Source organism: Trachinotus anak, unplaced genomic scaffold (assembly GCF_046630095.1).
Source record: "Trachinotus anak isolate AG129_WGS33_773 ecotype Australia unplaced genomic scaffold, CSIRO_AGI_Tana_v1 ptg000023l, whole genome shotgun sequence".
NCBI classification, from domain to species: domain Eukaryota; kingdom Metazoa; phylum Chordata; class Actinopteri; order Carangiformes; family Carangidae; genus Trachinotus; species Trachinotus anak.
In genome coordinates this window covers 5,016,361-5,036,446 of record NW_027273874.1, presented here as the reverse complement: position 1 = coordinate 5,036,446, position 20,086 = coordinate 5,016,361, and the positions used below count along the sequence as shown (strand labels likewise).

The following is a 20,086-nucleotide window of genomic DNA, read 5'->3' as shown; positions in this document are numbered from 1 at the left end:
CCCCTCACACTATCTCATACAGTGTGTGTGTGCGTATGATCTATAGTTCCCTGCCTCCCTCCCTCCCTCCCTCCCTCGCCCCCTCCCCTCCCTCCCTCACCCTAACCCTTCTTAATATGATGTAAAAAGCTAATCGCATGCAAATGTCTGTTGTCCCGGTAACCGGGCCTGAAAAATCCCTTTGATGTTTCCCCCGACTCATTCTCTTCACGTTCTCTTTGTTCGCCACAGTCTCGCTGCTTTGTCAACATCCCCCCTTTTACCCCGCTCGCTCTCTCTCCTTCATCCATTCTGCAGCTCTCTCGGCCCTCTCTTAGTTCCCTCCATTAGAAAAAAAAAAAAAGTTCTAACTCTACTTTGTGTCTCCCTCTTTCTATAAGCCCCCCTCTCTATTCTTCTTCTCTTTTTTTTCCATGCCTCCTCTCCCCCTCGTGCTCCTGCTCTCCCCTTGACTGTGCCTCTCTGTCTGTCTGCCCCTTCGCCCTCGCTCATTTCCCATCATTCCCACCTACTGTCTCCTGTCCTTCTCCTCTGTCGCTGCCTCGCTCTCTCCCTCAGTTCTGCCCCTTCCTGTTGCCCCCCCCCTCCTCCTCCTCCTCCTCCTCTTTGCCCACCCTTTATCTCTCATTCCTCTCTCCATGTCCCTCACATGCACAGATGGACACACACACTCATGCTCTCAAACTGCCCTCCCCTTTTTTAGAGAATTTGATCCCTGGAACTATTTGATATGGCGCTGCACTGTAGTTATCTAATCACTCTGGTTTTTGTGAGGCCTGGTGGAGGCAGCAGCACAGCTGGCTTTCAGAGAAGAGACCCCACTCATTACAGCAAGTTTGAGGTTACGAGGTTACAGGCCTCGTTTTTGAGGTTAGACCTGCTACATGCTTCAAGCGCAACCTTTACCCTCCCCTTCTTAAATCTCTTCCGAGAGGTTTGGAGCTTCCATCCAGTTTTAATTCAACACAGAACAGTACAAAAAAAAAAAAAAAATCAGTCAAAGTACAATTATCAAGTAAGCATAACATGCATTTCCAACATTCCTTCAAAAATTGTAAACATCAGGCGGAGTGTGTCATAGAAAAAGAGCAAGAGAAAAGTTTCTATACATTAATACTGCCTTGCTTTGGCATACACAAGTGAGGAATTCTGCATATGACAATCTATAATGCAGTAAGAATGAAAGATGGTGTTCATTACATCGCTTCCAATATAACGCAATGTACCAAACAGCTAAAGGCTATGAAGTATACGGGGGTTTTCTCCAAGCCAACAAATTACATATTGATTCAGAAACAGCTCAATAGCCATTTGCAATTTCTGAATTTGGATGCAGATATGAAACGTGCTAAATCTGATAACAGCGACAAACGGCTACTGCTGTCTGCAGACACAGGCATGACCTCCCGCTGCTGCCGGCTCTCGCTACCTGATGGTTTCATATTGTACCTTAAGCATGATATTGTTTGATAAACACACTATACAGTCAAACCAGTGGGTGGATGTTGATTGGTTTTACCGACTCAATCCTTGCCGTCATGAAATATGAACTACATCACTGTATGAAACATGGAAACTGTTTCGTAGCTGCATCGTTACATAAAATGACAAGTTCGAGATAGCGTGTGCATTATTTTATATGCAGTGCTGTCATGTATGGGGGGATTTTTAGTTTTGAGGATGTGAATAAAACTGTGTGCATGTATTTCTATTAATGGACCCATTAGTAAGTCTGGCAGAGTGGTGGAGCATAAGTTGCTGTTCTACAGAAGTGGAAGTTATTTTTATCTTTTGTTCCATTAGTTTTGAGACACGATATCCGAAAGGAATGCTTCCATGTTTTGGGAAATGTGCTTACTCACTTTCTTGTCGAGAGTTAGATAAGGAGGTTGATACCGCTCTGGCGTCTCTCTGGACAATATGAAGCTACAGCTAAGAGGTGGTTAGCTTAGCGCAACAGGTGGGAGCAGGGGAAACGGCAAGCTAACGCGCCAACGAACACATCTCTCCTTCATTTAAATGTGTAGTGTAAAAATGACACAGTGTGGTTTTAGCTTAAGACAGAATCAAGCTAACCCTTGTTTCCAGTCTTTATGCTAAGCTAAGCTAACCAGCTGGCTGTAGTTTTACTCTACAGCCAATGGCGTGACATCATCTAACTCTCGAGAAGACAGATAATAAGCATATGTCCTAAAATTTCAAAGCTGCAAAGGCAGTAACAAATTAACCTCAATGACATATTTCAGTCCTTAAAATGTGCTTTAAGATTTCTTTTTTTTAAATTGCATTTCAAAGATTAAGCTAACAGCTAACAGATTATGTGAATTAGCCAATAATCATTTGTCTGTACAGATTAAACAAACAAGCTATAGCCTAATGTGCTAACTGCTAGCTGTGTTCCTCTGCTTTCAGTCTTTGTGCTAAGCTAAACCAACTAGCTGCTGTCTCTCGCTTCATATTTACGTCTCTCTCCTCAAACTCTTGCCAAGAAAGTGCAAACTATTGCTTTCCTTTAAAGTTAAGATAAAGCAGTTCTCTGACACCACAATGGCACCATGTCAAATACAATCTTGAATAGGAATAAGAATCTGATTAAATGACCTCTGTGAGAACAGTCAGATGTAGTTCATGTCTTCAGGCTGCAAGCACAAAACCAGTAAAACCAGAATATAGCACATCAAACAGACCCACTTTCTCCGTTTTATGGAGAGCGCCTTCCAATCGGGAAAGCTTAGACTAAATGTAATGACAATACCTCTTCTTACACAAATCAACATTGCACATACACCCATTTTATACTTTGGAATATAGAGTATGGCATCTTATATTAAAAGGTATGATGTTAAATTCCTTATCAGTTCTCATCAGTACACTGAAGAACACTTTTAAGGCACCATGGTGCTGATTTAAGTTACACTTAAGAGAAGACTAAATACAATGTCGCCTTTAGATCCTTATCACTGTTAATAAAAACAATACCATTAGCTTAACAGAATGTATAGCAGTAAGATATGATACTGTTAAGATGTTTCCGCTCATCATCAAGGCAATGCTGACTGGACGTGTTGAGATGCAACCTTGCCTGTCGTTGATTTAGTCACTGTGCCAGGCTCTAAAATGGCCACAGTGAGTATGTGTGAGCATGTGAATGTGAACAGTGCTCCACTGTCTCATAACAATAAGAATGACTGCATGTGTTGAGGGACACTGTGTGTGTCTGTATTTGTGTGTGTGTGTGTGTGTTTGTGTTTGTGTGTGCATGCTCACACCACCCCTGCCTCATTTACATAGATGCAATCACACCTAGCCTATGCCACGCATTTTTACACAGGCAGGGGGAAAAAAAAATGTCTACAGTAGTCCATTCAGCGTTGTGAAAATGACAAAGTACATAATACATTCTAAATCTGCAATCCTACGGTGGATTTACGCCCTGCATATTACTTCCTGTTTATTATCAGATGCTGGAGCATGTGATGCGTACAGTCAGCCAGCCAGGCAGTCAGTGGTTCAGACCAAGTGGTTTGGCCTAGTGGGGAGCTGCGGGGCAGACAATGGCCGCACTGTGTGGCTGAAGTGCCTTTGGTGTCAATGACTCTGCCAGCAACTGAGACTGGCAGATCCAAAATGGCGGAGTGCAGAGAGCCCTGCTGGTGCTTGTCATGCTTTAAACAGGGCAGTTTTGATCCTTTTTGGATGCAGCTTTTCTTCGGGTTGGGGGGGGGGGGGGTTTCATATCAGAGCTGGGAGGTTTAAAATGGGAGAAAGCAGAGCTGAGCTGCTCCAGCTAATCTGCTGGCATTTTATTTGTTTTAAGGGGGTGAAGGGGGCAAGGGGGGGAAAAAGAGGGAAGGAGAGAAGCATGTAGGAGAAGTTCAAATAGAGTCCGAAGGTTTCTCTTTTGTATTCTTGCTCCCCGAGGTCCAGTTTGGCTCGCCCACAGGTGGAGTAGAGATGCTTAGAAAGTCCAGGGTCCAGTTTCTGGTTGTTATAGGAAGAGAAGGAGGAAGCGGAAAAAGAAAAACAAAAAATTAACAGAGTGAGTTTTATGATCTTTACATGAATCTTTTCCCTCAGTAGAGAAAAAAAAGTAAGGAAGCAGCAAGAGGTGTCAAATTTAAGTGAGCAATGCAGCGACGCTGTGACATGAGCAGCAGACGTGAAGTGAGCAACAACAGAAAGAAAAAAAAAGATGAAAGAGATGTGGACTAAACAGAGTAACTTACTCTTATTGCGATGACAGCTACACAGCTGTAGAGGGAGACTGACTCTGAGGAGGACAAAAAAACAAAAAAACAAAACAGAAACAGTCACATTTGATATTCTGCACTAAAGTGTGGGTGCATACCAAAGTGAGCGTGTGCGTGTGCACGAGCGGCAATCCTCCCTCTGTTGTTGAATATGTGCATATCGCTGTCTGTGTGTTTGCCCTATCTGTTTTGGCTGCGTGTGTCCGTCTGTCTGTCAATCTGTTCCCAGCGCAGTCTGTTTGCCAATCTGTCATATTCTGTTTGCTAGATAAGGAGATTGAGAGAATGTGTGTGTGGGTGTGTGTGTGTGGGTGTGTGTGTGTGTGTGTGTGGACAGAGCAAATTCATTTAAACTCTACCGTGGAGATGCCAGTCAGGTGCTGCTGTTTACTTACAGCTAAGAAGATGCACACGTTATGGCTTCACTTTACTAACATGTAGAAAGGCTTTTGCTGTTTGAAGGACACTTTTCACATAAATCACTTCAGTGAAAGTGTTTCAGCTCCAGCCTGATGACTCCAATCATCTCAGACAGAGGTTACATACATACAGATGACATTTTCATACAGGCCTAAACATACATTTTTAGCAGACACGTGGGAAGTCCTGGGAAAATGAGGGGCCCTCAGGAACTGAATCGGTGATGAAAAGTCTCTTTTGTGAAATCCTGTTTGCAAAGCCACAACAGCTGCTGAACATTTCGGATTAATTTTCTATTTTGCACGGATAACAAAAACGCTTGAGCAAAAATCTTCTCTTATGTATAATGTAGAATACATCAGAAAAGAGACAAAAGGGATTGTGCTGGAAAGAGGATAAAACCCAAATGGGCTTCTTACCTAAAAAGAATCATCATGCCTGAAAATCAGGCAAATTACTGCAGATTGGAAAATGACAAATTTCAGGTGTCTGGGGTCAACGTCTCTGGTTTGGGAACCTTTGTGGCATGTCATCACTACTTTCTCTGCCCTCATTTCCTGTCTGTACTGTCCACTACAAAGAGATGTGCAGAATCAAGAGCCTCTTTATTATTATTATTATTAATAATAATCAATTTGGGCCATTTTTATTCTCTTATTAGAGAGATATAGTGGAGAGATTAAAGGACATGAGGGAGACGGAGACAAGGAACGCCTTGATTCAAACCAGGGGACGCTGCAGTTCATGGTTAACCTCTAACCAGCAGGGACCCCCCGGGACTGTCTGTCTCATTAGCCCACTCTCTCATCTCGCTCGTTTTTAGACCAGTGAGGAAGGTCTGAGACACAGAACTCAGTTTAAACACCAGTAACATTAGAAAACTAAAGAAACCGAATGATTGAATTCTGTTCATGGACATAGTGTTTTTTTCCTGTTTGCTGGATGTAAAATATGTATTATTATTACAGTAGTAGTAATAGTATTGGTTGTTGTAGGGCACTTCACCCTAATAGTTTCTGGGCCATCAGAAAGTCCTATCAGGGGTGTTTTGGGAAATGCAGGTGAAGTTCCCACGTTCCTAAAAAGATCCCTGGAAAACCTTTTCCCCTTGTGAAAGAGCCTGTGGTTCCAGTGGGAAAGAATTAGTGAGTTGCCCCCCCCCCCCGACTCCTCATTTTACATTCCTCCCATTTCAAATCTATATTTAAGCATTTAAGACAAGTGCTGAGCAATTTCTCTTCAACTGTTTCCATTCACTCTGAAATCACTAGATGTGTGTGATACGGGGTTACACTTTCAACCCACCTGTGAGTAACTTGTTGATCCGGAGCTTCTCCTGGGGTCCCTCCCAGACGCCGGGGATCCCCCCTCCTTCTGACTGCCGACAGAGGAGGAGTCTGAGCAGCTACTGTGGACTGAGAGAGACAGAGAGGGAGTGTGAGTGTGTGAGAGAGTAATGGTTGTGGGTTAACAGGCAGAGTCTATCTAGCAGGTTATAGATGCACAAATTTTCTCTCTTTCTGCTTCAGGTAGTGCAACAACAATTTCAAATAATGATAACCCTCTGCATTCAGGGATGATGTGAATGCATGGACTGTTTTCCATTTACATTAGGCTTTGCGTGTATGCACTTTTATAATGTAAAAAAATCATGGTGTGATAATGTTTTCTTGGAATTAAAAATGGAGGCAGACTGGCTATGGCAGAGACAAAGAGAGAGGAGTCAGAGTGAGAAGGCATTTTTCTCATTCTGTTCAATGAATTTCTAACACCGTGCTCTGTCCCAGAGGACAATTCATGCATTGAAATCCTGAGCTGCTGCACTCAATGAGACACCTGGTGAGCAGTATGCGCATTACACTCAGCTATGCATGAGAAATCACTCTGGCTCTAAGGCAACAGTGGCCTTTGGAGACTGGATGGTGGGTCTGATTGTGTTTTGGATTGGGTGTTTTTATTCAAACTGCTCATACTTTAACCCCGTGGACCGTTAAAGGGAAACTCTGATCCTCCTATATGATTATATACTATCAATCCGTGAACGTGTGTGTTCCAGGAGTTTCTGTGTGACAAAGATCGTAACTTTTCTTCAACCTATCTCCTGATGGTTCTGTTGCCTTAAGTAATTTCGTACATTTTTCTGGCAGAATAATGTCTGTACTCAGTGTGTTCAACGGGGAACTGTTTGAACCTGTTGCTGATTATACGTGTAGGTGGAGAGAGCGCTAATGTTGCTGATAGCATTAAGTAAAAGCAAGATAATGACAGGGTTTTTTCTTTCAGTGTCTCTTGTTCTTTTTTGTGGTTGTTCGTCATGGACTTTCATGTAATTGACTGATTTCTCTCATTTCACGTTACTGCCTGACACTGGTTCATATTCCTATTTCCAATGAGGTCCAAACTCCACTCTGAAAATATCTCAATATTTGGACAGTTATTTACAAGAATAGGGCTGGGTGATGTGGTCAAAGTCATAGCTGTTATTAAAGCAGCACTTCTCATTTTTTTATGTTAACAATGTAAAATGTTTATGCAAATAGTGAAAGATTAGCTTGTAAAAACAAACCCACAGGAAATTACCATCTAACATTTTAGCTTTTTAGGGAAACGTTTCGCCAAGAATAATGGGGACCAAAACAGAGCTAAAAGCAAAGTGAATATTGGACATTCATCAGCTGGACACAAAAATGACTCAAAATCAAAAATTATTTTGCTCTGTCTGCTTGGTGTGTAAAAAGGCAAGTGTTGTGTTTACAGCTTGCTGTCTATGAATATAGCATGTTTTCTAATACCAATAGCTATAACTATATGGTGACCGTAGTTAAATAACCAAACTAAAGTTAAAGGCTATGAAACCTTAATGCACAAAAAACAAAGATTTCAGCAACAAATTTTACATCAAAGAATCTTTGGCCCAGATGTGGCCCACTTCCACAGTTATCTTACGGCCCATAATTGGCCTTGATTGACAGCATTGACCCATTGTGGACAAGGTCTTGGCCAGATTTCGGCCAGAGGAATGCTGTATGACACTCGTGATATTTGGCCCACTTCTGGCCCACACAGCATGTTCCTTAACTAAAGTCAAGCCTTGCTCATTAAATTCAGGCCACATCTGGCCCTCTTAGTATGTGCTGCTGCCTGGTTCAAATTCAACACTTGCCGTAACCCAAGTCAGGCCAGGCTCATTGTATTGCCCATGTCTGGCCCACACAACACTTTGTGTACCCAAAGTCAGGCCTGGCTTATGACAGTTAGGCCACGTCTGGCCCACACAACGATAGGCAGTGCCGTAACCGAGCCGGAAGTACCAAAAGTGGCCCAGATTAGGCCCAAATGTGCCTGCTATATGATCGATCAGAACAAAAACATAAAGTCATGTCACCTTGTTTTTGCTGAAAGTCAATACAGGAGTAAGAAATATACAAGAAATGAGAAAATCTGCATAAGCTGTTTTTACATCACAGCCATGTTCTATTGTTCTTCTCTTATGGATCCAAGAACCCAGACAAAGCCACAGCTAAACAGAGACATAGGAGTGAAGGCTGTGATGGGATTTGATCGTGGCAGAAGTAAAATGTGTTTCCATAGTCAGGCTTCTTGACTACGCTCCATATTCTCTGCAGGCACGTCACAGCTCTTCAGAATTTCTCAGTGTGAGACAAATATCAAAAATTCATAGAGTAGCCCGGGGGTGCAAGATTTAAAAAAAAAAACAAAAAAAAAAACATGTACCACATTATTACCTTGTCACATAGGGAGATACACCCAGGACCCGTTTTGTTTCCTGTCTGTAATCTCAGGGCCACATCACTCTCAGTTCAGAGAGCACATTTGAACAATCCAGTAATCCAGTCTGGTCACATAAAACCGACCAACTTCCTCTGAGCTGAAAAACGGTTCAGACTTTCTGTATGTGTAAGGAGAGAAGTGGAGCTCAAACCTGAGTGTTACCTGATCACTCATTTCTTTCCCAAACATGACGACATCAGCTTTAAGATTAGGTGTTCAGTTATGTTAATGATGCACCTGTAGTTAGATCAAATGACACAAAATACACTTTTCCTTTAAGAATTCAAACTTAAAAACAGTTTTCCCATGAAAAAAATGAAAAAAATCTAATATTTGGTGGAAATGCTTTTCTTTCCGGGCTGTTCCCCAGAGAGCTGAGTGCCTCTGGTACCTGAGGCATCCTGCACATACCGTAGAAGTGTTACAGATGTGTTATAGCCGTCTTCAGCTTACCTCTGTCATTGAGACTGTAGATGGAGTCCAGCTCTGAGCCTGGAGTTCCTGTCGCGTCCAGCAGCAGCTTACTGGAAACTCCCATGCAGAGTGACTCCTTCAGACACAACTCTGGGAGAGGAGAGAGGGAGGAGCAGAGAGGAGAAATCATTTAAAAATAAAACTTGCATATATTTGCAGGATTTCTTTATATGAAGCAGATTACAGTTGAACAAGTGTGTTATTTAGGGGACTCAGACAGGTTGTCAGAGGGTGAGGAAAGAACTGTTTGTGTATTGTCTGCGTAGGTGAGAACAGGAGCATTTGAGCACCAAGTAACTGCGCCAAAAAATGTGTCAGTCCCTTTTTTTATGCCAGCTGCAGTGCATCTCGTCTGGTGTGATACTGTAATCTAAGCCAACTACAGGAAGCGACGCTGAAATATGAGGACATGGATATGACATATTAGTAGTAGTATTACTTGTTCTACACTTGACTGCCTTAAAGACTTGGCCAGTAATGTAACATCAGACTCACGATGGACAGAAAGATGAAAAAGAGGTTTTTCTGCCTACACACCAGCGACAGCCAGGGGCCGAGGCATTATGTTTTCAGGTTGTCCATCTGTCCTGTTCTCGTATACGTGAAACATCAGTAACGCTTTAAGGGAACTTCTTCAAATTTGGCACAAACAAACATTTGGCAAAATTCACTAGGAGTCAAGGATTAACTGATTAAATTTTGGTGGTCAAAGGTCAAAGGTCAAGGTCACAGTGATCACACAAAGCACAGTTTTGGCCCTCCAAAACACTTCTGGCCATTATTCAGTGCTGTTACTCATGAAGGGGAGATTGTTACCATATTTCCTGCAACTTGTTGGCAGAGCTTTTTCTAGAACTTGTCCACAGGTGAGGCCGCTGGGCTCAAAGGTCACACCGTACCTGTGTTGTTGATGGCATGTGTCCACAGCAGATGGGCAATGTCATGAGTCCACGCCTGCTTGCCCTCCCTGTCCTGCGCTTGCAGCGTGATGCAGTCTTTGGTTCGAGGAGCCTGACGGACCCAAAGTTCAAACTTGACTCCGTCTTCGCCGACGCTCTGAGTCAGACCCATCTCACCCGTCTGCAGGGAGAAAACACGGAGGTGTTAAAGTCAATAAACGAGCTGAAAGAAGAGAAGAAGGAATGGAAGGGAAAAAAAATCTAACTGGAATGAGAGTGTGGTGCAGAAAAGCCAATCTGAAAGTGAGATGAAGTGATGGGATAAAAGACGGAGACTGTCCCGGTCGTCAGTGTTTTCTTCCCAAATAATCAGCTGAGAAACTTCAGCACCTTAGACTCACTTTGTCTACGTTTGTTTTCAGTTTAATCAAAGCAGAAAGTGAAAACTCTGCAAACACACAGAGGGAGAGTGAGAGAGAGTGGTGTGTGTTGGTGTGTGAGGACTGTGTACCTTGATGCTGTGTTTGTAGCTGTAGGCGGTGCGTCCGGGGCTGGGGCTCTTCTGTTTGGTGAAGATGACGACGTGCTGGTAGAGGAAAACGTTCCTCACGCCCGCCCGCTTCCTCCGGGCTCCCCCGCACACCGTCAGCTCGCCCTGCCGCACCAGCTCGCCGCGTTCCGCCACAGGGATCTAACATCACACACACACACACACACACACACATTAGGACGCACTTATCTTGGCCTTAGGCCCAGGCTCTAGGCCTTCATCTGCATTTCTATCTTAATTTCTATCTTAAGAGGCCATTTATCCTTGAACTGAGCTGAAACCAAGTTTTCTTTTTGCCAGTGGGTTAAAGTAATTTCACTTCTTTCCAACCAGGTTGTTTAAATTCAAACAAGTAAGAATTTCTTTAAAAAAAAAAGCAGAATATGATGAACAACAACAACAACGGGTGATTTAATTTCAGACCTTTTTCAGAAAAGGGAAAAAAAACATTTTAAAGGGCCAGTAAGAACAATGATGCTGCTCTGTAACAACGGTTACACATTTGATGGTCTTCGTAGGGTTCCTGACACATTTATCACACGACACCAGCTGTAACGTTTTTTGTTTTGGAGCGAAATCTCAAACCCTCCCTCCTTCACCTACTCAAATTTTCAGACATTTTCAGTTGCAAAGACTGAAAAGCTTTATTCTCAGTTCAATAAAAGAAAGGACAAAAGAGTATTATTATGACAGCGCCTTGCGTGGTGACATATTCCCTCTTTACAAGGATGCCTCTTTCTGTTGGATCTCTGCTCTAATTGGCCGGCTGACTCATGCCTTTTCTAAAATGTGACTTTTATTGTTCATGTCAATTACAGGGCGAAGACTTGGCGATGCTGTTGCGACTCCTTCCAGAGGCAGGAAGAGGTTGGTAAAAGTCAAATGTTATGTAACGCTCCTTAAGGACTCGACACTAAACGTACAAACAAACAGGTCGACAAACATTTGCTCGAGCGTAACCGCTCTGACAATAAAATTAAAAGGGCCGATAATTTACCAGCAAGTGGTGACACCAAAATTTATTTTTAAACCTCTAGAGATGTGTGGGTCATGATATAAGTGATGCTTCACGCACATTATGAACACCCACATCCACACCCACCCACCCACACACACACACACACACACACACACACACACACACACACACACACCTGCACTTACAGGCATTTTACTTGGAGAGCTGTTGAAGCAGCTCAATAGTGTTTGTGCTGCCGTAATCACTCCCATCGCTCGAAAGGGGGAGGAGAGGATAGTTGTGTGTGTCTGTGTGTGTGTGTGTGTGTGTGTGTGTGGGAGTATAACATTTGTCTGTCACGACCAGCTCTGAATGATACTGCTGTGTCAGAGGAGCACAATATGGGGCATATGGTGTTCTCTGACATTTTTGATAAAGGTTAAAGCTGTTTTTTTTTTTTTTTTTCAAACTGGTGTTAAAAACAAAAGTGGTAAGAAAGTGTTTCATCCTAGCGGTCTGTCCGAGAAAACGCCATCTTTCCTCCCACTTCTTTTTTTATTTTATTCGCTACTTTCCTCCAACAAGATGAAAGAAAACTTCACTGGTTTAAGTTCACATTTTCATTGAAAAAAAAAAAACAGGATTCTCGAGAACATAACAGTTTACACCTAGAGTATTTCCACCTGGATTTATGTGTGCACACACCTAAAAGTTGTTGTGTTTCTTAATGCAAGACCATGCTGAACACTGTCGTGATGATCAAGCCATAACATAACATAACATCTTCCAGCAGTGGGAAAAATTGGATAAAATGGAAATGAGGTTCTGATTATGCACTTGGACTCCACTTAGTCCCTTTGAAGAGCATTCAAAATGTGGTTAATCTAAAGAGTATTTGTACTTTTTTGTATTTAAGATAAATACCGTTACATTCCCTTCTTGAAAAAACTGAAACCTGTAAATAATGAGCCGGAGATAAAAGGTACATCAGTGATAACGATTTCATGTCTTCCACCGGCCTGACCTCATCAAGATGACTTAGTTTCTTTTCCCTCTAAGAAAAGAAAGTGGGACTTGATTCACAGTTGCAGAGTCATAAACTGGGACAGGCATTCTCACCGGACATCCGACGATGAGGTCACTGGCCCTGAGGTCCTCGCCGTGCCGCTGGGCGTGTCTCAGGGTGGAGAGGGCGGAGTCGGAGGCAGGGTTTAGCCCTCCCAGCTCCTCCAGGGCCTCGCAGTACTGCTCCAGTCTCTGAGTGGGAGCCTGGAGACAGTGAGGGAAGGCCAGAGGGGAGAGGGGGGAGGCTGCGGGGAGTTTGGACTGTGGGTAGAGGGGAAATATGAGAGGAGGAGGAGGAGATATGTTAGACATGGTCACCGATTTCTGGCGCCGTCATGGCTTCCTCATTATGAAAAAGTGAAAGTGAAACTTCATGAAGAATTACAATCACTCACTATTCACTACATATTATATACTGCCCTCCCCTTATTGATATAAAAGGTGGCAGAAATAATAATTGAAGCATCTGTCAGTATAATGTAATGCAACTCAACAGCATCACAAACTTCAATGTCCAGATCAAATGACCAGACACTTATAACCCTCATGAGGGAGGATTTGTCATTGTATAAGACAGCATTAGTTTCATCTGGGTGTACCTAATAAACTGTCAACAAACAAACAAACAAACAACTTACAGTCAAATTACCCCAACATATGCAACATAAAAAGTAGTGTACACTAGTCAAGGTTTATTTACCATCATGCATTGCAGAGAGAGGGGAAAAAAGGTACATTTTTTACAATTTAAGATAAAAGCAGTGACTGAAGTTGAACAGTCACTGCTAAACAAATGACCAAAAATAAATAAATAAATCACCAAGAAATGTATTATTAATTTTTACTAGTTTTATTTATAACTATACATACATACATACATATATATATATATATATATATATATATATATATATATATATATATATATATATATATATATTGTGGAAAGCTTAGAATGGACCTATGACAGTTGTCAGAAATTACATTATTTATACAAAATAACAATTAGCTTCATATTTAGCAACACAGATAACAATCAAACTGACGTTATACAGGATATATATTCAAAAACATATAAACTCAAAACTTCATATCTAAACTACAGTAAGATATCAGAGACCAACCTATGACTTCTTTATGTGTGTTTAAAAAGTACATTCAAAGTGATGAATAACGACTGACAACTAAGCTACTGGTAGATACTTGTACAAATATTCATTGATGTTTATTATATAAAATTTAGTTCATGAAGTGGTTAACATCATCACATGTCTACAGGTTTGTTTTAATCTATTTTTGGTGAAGAGCTTTTTTGCTCTGTCACATCAGACATGTTGAATAATTATTGCTTTGGTCATTAAATCTTGATTTTACAGTCGTCAAAAGTCAGAAAGCACCAAAATGTGAAATCACATTTTCCCTACGGGTTTCCTCTAATCACAAAAAAACATGTGAAAGTAGCCACATGTGCTGTCCCTGTACTCATCGCCATGACAATCATCACCACCATCATAATCATCATTTAGCCTGAGCACCAGCTTTGCATCCATCACCATCATGATAACCATAAACCCAGCCTGCAGCCATAATCCACAGTGTGCTCAAGCTGTTTTAAAGCTGCTGCTGCACTATTAGCCCACACTGCCTCCTGGTGGTGATACGTTAGAAAAGCTCCCTTGTGAGCCTCAGATCTTAAGCACTGTGATATCTCCTTGTAAGGTCTTCTCAGTAATCTCAAGATGTTGTCGATATATTAGTTTTAGTTAATTGTAGCTTACGAGCTCAAATTACTTTCTCTATAATCCGCCTTTAATTGGCTTTTCTAGTATATATTAAACATGTAATTAGCTTTACTGTATACAGCTCATTTTTAATTGCTGCCACTATTGAGTAAACCAACTTTAATTGGTTTGTGCTTGCAATGTGTTTTTTTTTTACTCATAATGATGATCTCGCACTGTGGTTTAACAGATTTTCTGAAAAAGAAAATAACCAAATAAAAATTTTATGACCTGACAAGCTTAATATTATGTGTATAGATTCAGGAACGTGTGACCACCAGTGGGGAAAAATTAGCACTTTTCTCTAATTGAAATAATGTTTTCTGATACTTAAGAAAAAAACTGGTTAAACTCCTCATATTGAAACTGATCTCCTGAAATGTCTGTGCGCACAAGAAGCTGATGTTTTAGGGATTCAGGGGCTGCAAGTTCCTCTACAGGCGCCTTTTCAACTATTCAAAAATTCTAAAATGCCATGATTAATATTTTGTTTAATGTGGTTTTCCCACATAAAAAGTAAAAAAACACATCTACACACACATTCACATTATGAATTCTGGATCAGGCCTTGTGCTCTGCTCAACACCGCTGCTTAACACCACTGTATCAAGATGGTTAGCATTAGAGGAAACACTGGAGAGACTCAGCCATATGTTTGAGTCTTAGTCAGACCCAGACTTAAATGAGGAGTATGTTGTGCACCAAAATCCAAAAAGATGTTTGTTAGCTTGTAACTGGCAGTAACTGACACAGTGTTTGCGGCCGTGCTAATGCAAACCCTGGCTCTCCGTACTGACAAGGTTTAAGGTTTATTTTGGTGGGATTCATTCTGTAAATGATATGACGTATGAAGTCATTGGTTCACTTCAGTTCCAGGGTGGAACTACTCAGTCATGTCTTATATTATATAAAAAAACATCATATGGACACATTAACAAGATTTTGAGTTTGTCAGCAGCAACATGATGAATCTTACCTTAAAGAAGTCGGCGGCCTGTGTGACCAGTGGAGAGTCCAGTTCTGGTTTAGTCCTGATATAGTGGGAATACTGCAGAAACTGCTCCCGCTGTGTGGTAAAAAGAAATATAAACATAGCGGTAGATGTTTTGTATATATGTTTTTTAATTCTCTTGTATTATCTGTTTCTTATATTCTGTTTCTTATACGGTAAATTTTAAGTCAAAACTGCAAAACTGATCCAACCAGAACCAAATGCTCTGATGCACAGGAAGTGATGGATTATTTTTTCTTCTGACAAAAGATATATTTTTCTTTTTCCACGAGTAAATACAAAACTTTGATCCTCCATTACTTCCCTCACAATCTCAGAAAATCTGATTTCTACATCAAACATCTTCCTGGTCCGTCACAAAGTTAAAACTGTGCCACGGGATATTGCCTTTCAAAGTAAAAATACATTTTTCAACAGCATGGGTCTTGTTTTTGCATCTTTGGTCCTCCTTATTCAATAGTCATGCATTCAAAAGTTAAAAAGCTCTGTGATGCATAATTGGTGTATGTCAGTGGTATCCAACCTGGGGGTCAGGGACCACCCAAGGGACATAAGGATATATCTGAAGGGCCACACGATTCTCAGTGCTTTAGGGAATAAGAAAAAGTATGTTTTTCCACAAAATGTATTTTTCCAGACTTGTCTTTTTCTTTCTTTTTATTTCTTGTCAAATATTGGATGGTTTTATACCCTCAAGCCAATAATATTTCTTCACATTAATAATTCAAGAGGGGATAATTAATCTTTGCTGGAAATGCATCACATCAAAATCTGTGATGGGGGATTGCAAGTGAACTCTTGGTTCAAAATCATTAGATTTATTAGATATATTTAAAAATGTATTTTCCTTTGTATCCATGGACTTACGTATTTGCTGAAGCAGTCCTGTTGCAACAAGCTCTGCACAAGAGCGCCCTCCATGGCAGGGAGAAGGTTCTGCGAGTGAAAGGAGCTGAGGCCAGCCCAGTTGGGGAAGAGGGTGTCAGCCTTGCCCCTAATAGAGGCTGGGGTGTCTGAGAGCTCCAGCAAAGGAAGGTAGGTCTCTTCTACCCCTTTAAGCACAGCCACATACTGCCGCTCTGAACTGAGCATCCTGCACCACAGCAGGTAGAGCTTACTGAGGGACGGCGGAGAGAAAGAGAGAAATGAGGAGATGATGAGGCGAGGAAAAATTGGGAAAATGTGGGAGGGAGAGGAGAAGTGGGAGGGAAGTGGAGGTGGGAGTGAAGATAGCAGTAATCAGTGGCCAGAGATCAAACAGTAAGTAATGATAAAATTATCTAAGATTGCACGCTGACTGATAAAATCATTCTAAAACCAACTTCAGTTGTACTAAAAAGGGATGAATCTCTTCTCCCTTTCATCTCAGCCTGGCCTTCTCTTAACGTAGTTTATAAAGTTGGTCTTATTTTGAAGATCTAAGCCAACTCAGTCCTTCTGCTCATTTTCTCACACACAAGTTCCCGACAGAAGAATCCGCACAAAGGTGGCATTTTAACAAAGACGAGGAGAAGAAGAAGAAATGGAACAAAAACAAACCTCTGAGCAGTTGAACCGGCCCTGTCTGTTCCTGTCTCCCTCTCGGTCCTCCCCAGGAGCACGTGTTGCCGTGGCGACCCTGTGTGGTCCACCACCTCCTTGCTGCTGACCTCCACTCCTCGAATCAATACCCCTCCTCCTCCGCCTCCTCCACCTCCACCACTGCCCCATCCAGGGATAGCTGCAGCCATACTAGTAGTGATAACCGGGTCAGCTAACACTCGTCTCCCCAGCCAGGACATAGGGGAGTTACGGCTCACCCCACCCACTGGAGACTCAGCAGATTTGGGGGTGGCCGTGCCTCTGCGGGGGGCCAGGAGAGCCTGGAGGTCGAAGCTTGGGTGGCGCTTTCTGGGGGGCTTGGGAGGGAGCGGGGCCTCTGTGGGCTGAAAGGAGACAGATATTGATAATATAATATTTAATTTTTGACCTATTAAATGTGCATCTTGCTGAAGAATAGAGAAAAGTACATCACAGATATGACACAAAACCAACTCACGCTCTTTTTTGCAGGATTCAGAAGGTTCTGCAGGAACTTCCCCCCTCCAGCTCCTCCTGCTCCTCCCCCACTTCCTCCCCCTGCTCCCTCTTTCTTATTCCCTTTCTCCTCTCCTATTTTCAGCGTGGAGCAGGTCTGCGGCCTGAACAGCGATGCCAGGGACCCCCAGGACTGCAGTCCCCCCTCACCTCCTCCAGCTCCCAGCCCCCAGTCGCCCTCTCCCTCAGGACCCATCAGGTCCCACAGGCTGCTTGCCGAGGGCATCTTGGGCTTCCCCTGGCCCTGATTCTGGCTCCTGTCAGACTGGAGAAACCGGGGTTTGACCTGCGCTACAGTCCTCTGGTAGCGCTCTACTGTCTGGGTCCAGAGGTCCAAGAGCGCCCCACCGCCAAGCTCTATGGCTAATGACCGGGCATCCTGGAAACGTGACGGGGGGATGGGAGGAAGGGAAGCAAGAGGGCAGGTGGAAGAAGAGGAAGAGGGGGAGGAGGAGGTGGAGGAAACTGCATCACACCACTGGGTGGCCTGCACAGGAGACAGAAAGAAAAGGTGACTCTTCTTTGCCCTTAGGAAGATTTTGAACCATTAAAGCGCGTTCATAATTTCCTGTGTGTTAAACAGATGTCTTCCTGTACTGCTCTACCTCAGTCAGTGTGGACAGCAGCCTCTGTGTGTTGTCCAGCGTGGTCCAGCAGTCAGACAGACAGTGGGACATGTCTCTCAGTTTCTCCCTCACAGGAGGAAGTCGGATCTGGACTTGGCTCAGGCCTGCCCAGTCCAGCTCGCACCAGCCCTCCAAATCATTGAGCACTGACAGAGTCTCACTGTGCAGCTCCTAAAGGATTCAGGAAGATCCACTGTGAAGTCTTTGCCCAGAAAAAACCCCTCAGGTGTGTACTGTGGAGGCTTGACAAGATAAACTCAGGGTAATCATGACTGGAATAATGCTGACTGTCTCCATACTGTCTATACTGTACCACTGTGGGCTCAAGACACATCTGTTTACATTTTAAACTTTTACTTATTGACTCCTCAAGTCTTTTAGTAAGTAACATGTGTGCCTAAAGGGTTGTGCACAGCTAATAGGATTCAAAATCTTTGAGTGGTTTTTAAAGAGAACCATTTCTCACAAACCCAAGACCTTTGTGGGTCAAATATACCCAGCTTGACAGCAGCTGTGGCTAACAATAGCAAGTCGGCGATGTCGAAACACGATCACTGTTTCTTTTAAGATAGAGATTACATTTAGAAAGTTAGTGTCCAGCACAGAGTGTCATGGAGTTTCTTTAGAAACTCGTCTAAAGAAACTCCATGACACTTTAAGTTAGTTTAAAGATAGCTATGGATGCAAGAAACGGAAATGACCTGTTATCAAAACCATTTTAAAGTCACTATATGTAACATTACTAAACATTAGCCATTTAGCAAACAAGTGGTAATTACGGATTTATGCTAAAACATGTAACAGTAGCACAAGTGGCGAAGAGTCATCAAGTCAGAAAAGTGACACAGTAGTGTCTGATATACACTAATATCTGTCTATTTATTCATATCTAACATGCTAACATGCTAACATGAGCCAACACAAGCTGCTGGTCATACCAGACCAAGCAAGGCTGTAAGTAGCAAAACAAATGTCACATATTCTAGCTTTAAAGTTTCTATGTTTAGGAGGTTTATGTGATTTTATAATCTTTGAAATTATTCTGATGGCATACTTTTTTGTTTGTGTCTCCATATTATTCTTGACACTACCACCGAATGGCGCCGAAGAAGGGAGTTTTTAAATTCTACATACAGTGGCTTTAATTTTAAGAATCCTGCTGTGATTGTGAGTCAAGTACACTGAAAATGAATAGTATATCCTAACATGAAAATAACACAAAAATTATAGAGATATATTGAAGTACAAACAAACATGCACATGTGAAGACAATGCTATGATTTTCAGCAAATACTGTAGCAAAAAAATCACAAGCATCAGCCACTCACATTAGCTGTTTCCCTGAAGGTCTTGAACTTCTGCTGCTTGAGGGAGAGTCTGCTGAGGGAGAGAGGAGGGTCCTTGTAATCGTCCAGCTGCGACTGGACTTGCTCAATCTCCTTATCACACTGTGAAATAAAGTCACAGAGGGAGAGAGGGGGTGAGAGGAGGACACAGCTTGTTTTACTGGCGGACAAAGAGAGAGATGGGGGGATGTGAAACATGGCAGACGAATGGAGACAACTTTTTTTTTTTGTTTATACAGTATAGTGTATTGAATTCAAGACATGGACAATATCCCAGAGTTCGGCGAGGACAGTGATCATCTTCCTTCCTCACATACCTTTTCCAATTTGTCCACCAGCCCCGCCAGTCGTCCCAGAGCTTCCAGGTCACGACCTCTCTGGTTGGACACTCGGACAAGCTTATGGAGGGCATCATCCACGCTGTCGTAGAGTTTAGAAGTCGCAGCGAGAGCAGCCCTGAGAGGACAGAAGTCAAAAGTTACCAGGCAATCACTCAGGAACAAGAGAGAAATATTTCTTTTATTTTATTTATTTTTTATTTTAATTCTAATGGCAATGAGACATCAGCCAAAAATCTGTGGTAGAGAAGATGTAATTATGGCAAACAAAAAGTGCTGCAGACCAACTGTCAGGCAAAAAGAAAAAGGGAATCAAATCAGCAATGAGCCTATGCTTCTCTTTGGCCTCATTCTTGTACAGAGTGAGCCAAAACTCATTACTGGATAGGAACAGCTACAAATACAACAGTCTTCAGATCATCTTTAAGCTGCAGTCGGGCACAAACAAACAAGCTGTTTCGCTCTGTCCTCTGTTTGATGTTCAGCTTTTTTTTTTGGG

General features: G+C 42.4%; 1 protein-coding gene across 2 annotated transcripts in view; it reads right to left on the bottom strand.

Moving 5' to 3' along the window:
- Nucleotides 1-931: 931 nt before the first annotated feature.
- Nucleotides 932-20,086, bottom strand: part of arhgef40 (Rho guanine nucleotide exchange factor (GEF) 40) — a 38,893-nt gene continuing 19,738 nt past the window's right edge. For both annotated transcript variants that reach the window (XM_071459117.1, XM_071459118.1), the window contains 14 exons: nucleotides 19,567-19,705; nucleotides 19,232-19,351; nucleotides 17,883-18,074; nucleotides 17,240-17,764; nucleotides 16,741-17,126; nucleotides 16,069-16,318; nucleotides 15,166-15,255; nucleotides 12,463-12,669; nucleotides 10,347-10,526; nucleotides 9,836-10,016; nucleotides 8,916-9,026; nucleotides 5,976-6,085; nucleotides 4,227-4,270; nucleotides 932-3,981 (listed from right to left, as the gene is read on the bottom strand). In XM_071459117.1, the coding sequence (XP_071315218.1) occupies nucleotides 4,244-4,270; nucleotides 5,976-6,085; nucleotides 8,916-9,026; nucleotides 9,836-10,016; nucleotides 10,347-10,526; nucleotides 12,463-12,669; nucleotides 15,166-15,255; nucleotides 16,069-16,318; nucleotides 16,741-17,126; nucleotides 17,240-17,764; nucleotides 17,883-18,074; nucleotides 19,232-19,351; nucleotides 19,567-19,705 (2,518 nt within the window). In that variant the 3' untranslated portion in view covers nucleotides 932-3,981; nucleotides 4,227-4,243. The remainder of the gene's footprint in view (nucleotides 3,982-4,226; nucleotides 4,271-5,975; nucleotides 6,086-8,915; nucleotides 9,027-9,835; nucleotides 10,017-10,346; nucleotides 10,527-12,462; nucleotides 12,670-15,165; nucleotides 15,256-16,068; nucleotides 16,319-16,740; nucleotides 17,127-17,239; nucleotides 17,765-17,882; nucleotides 18,075-19,231; nucleotides 19,352-19,566; nucleotides 19,706-20,086) is intronic.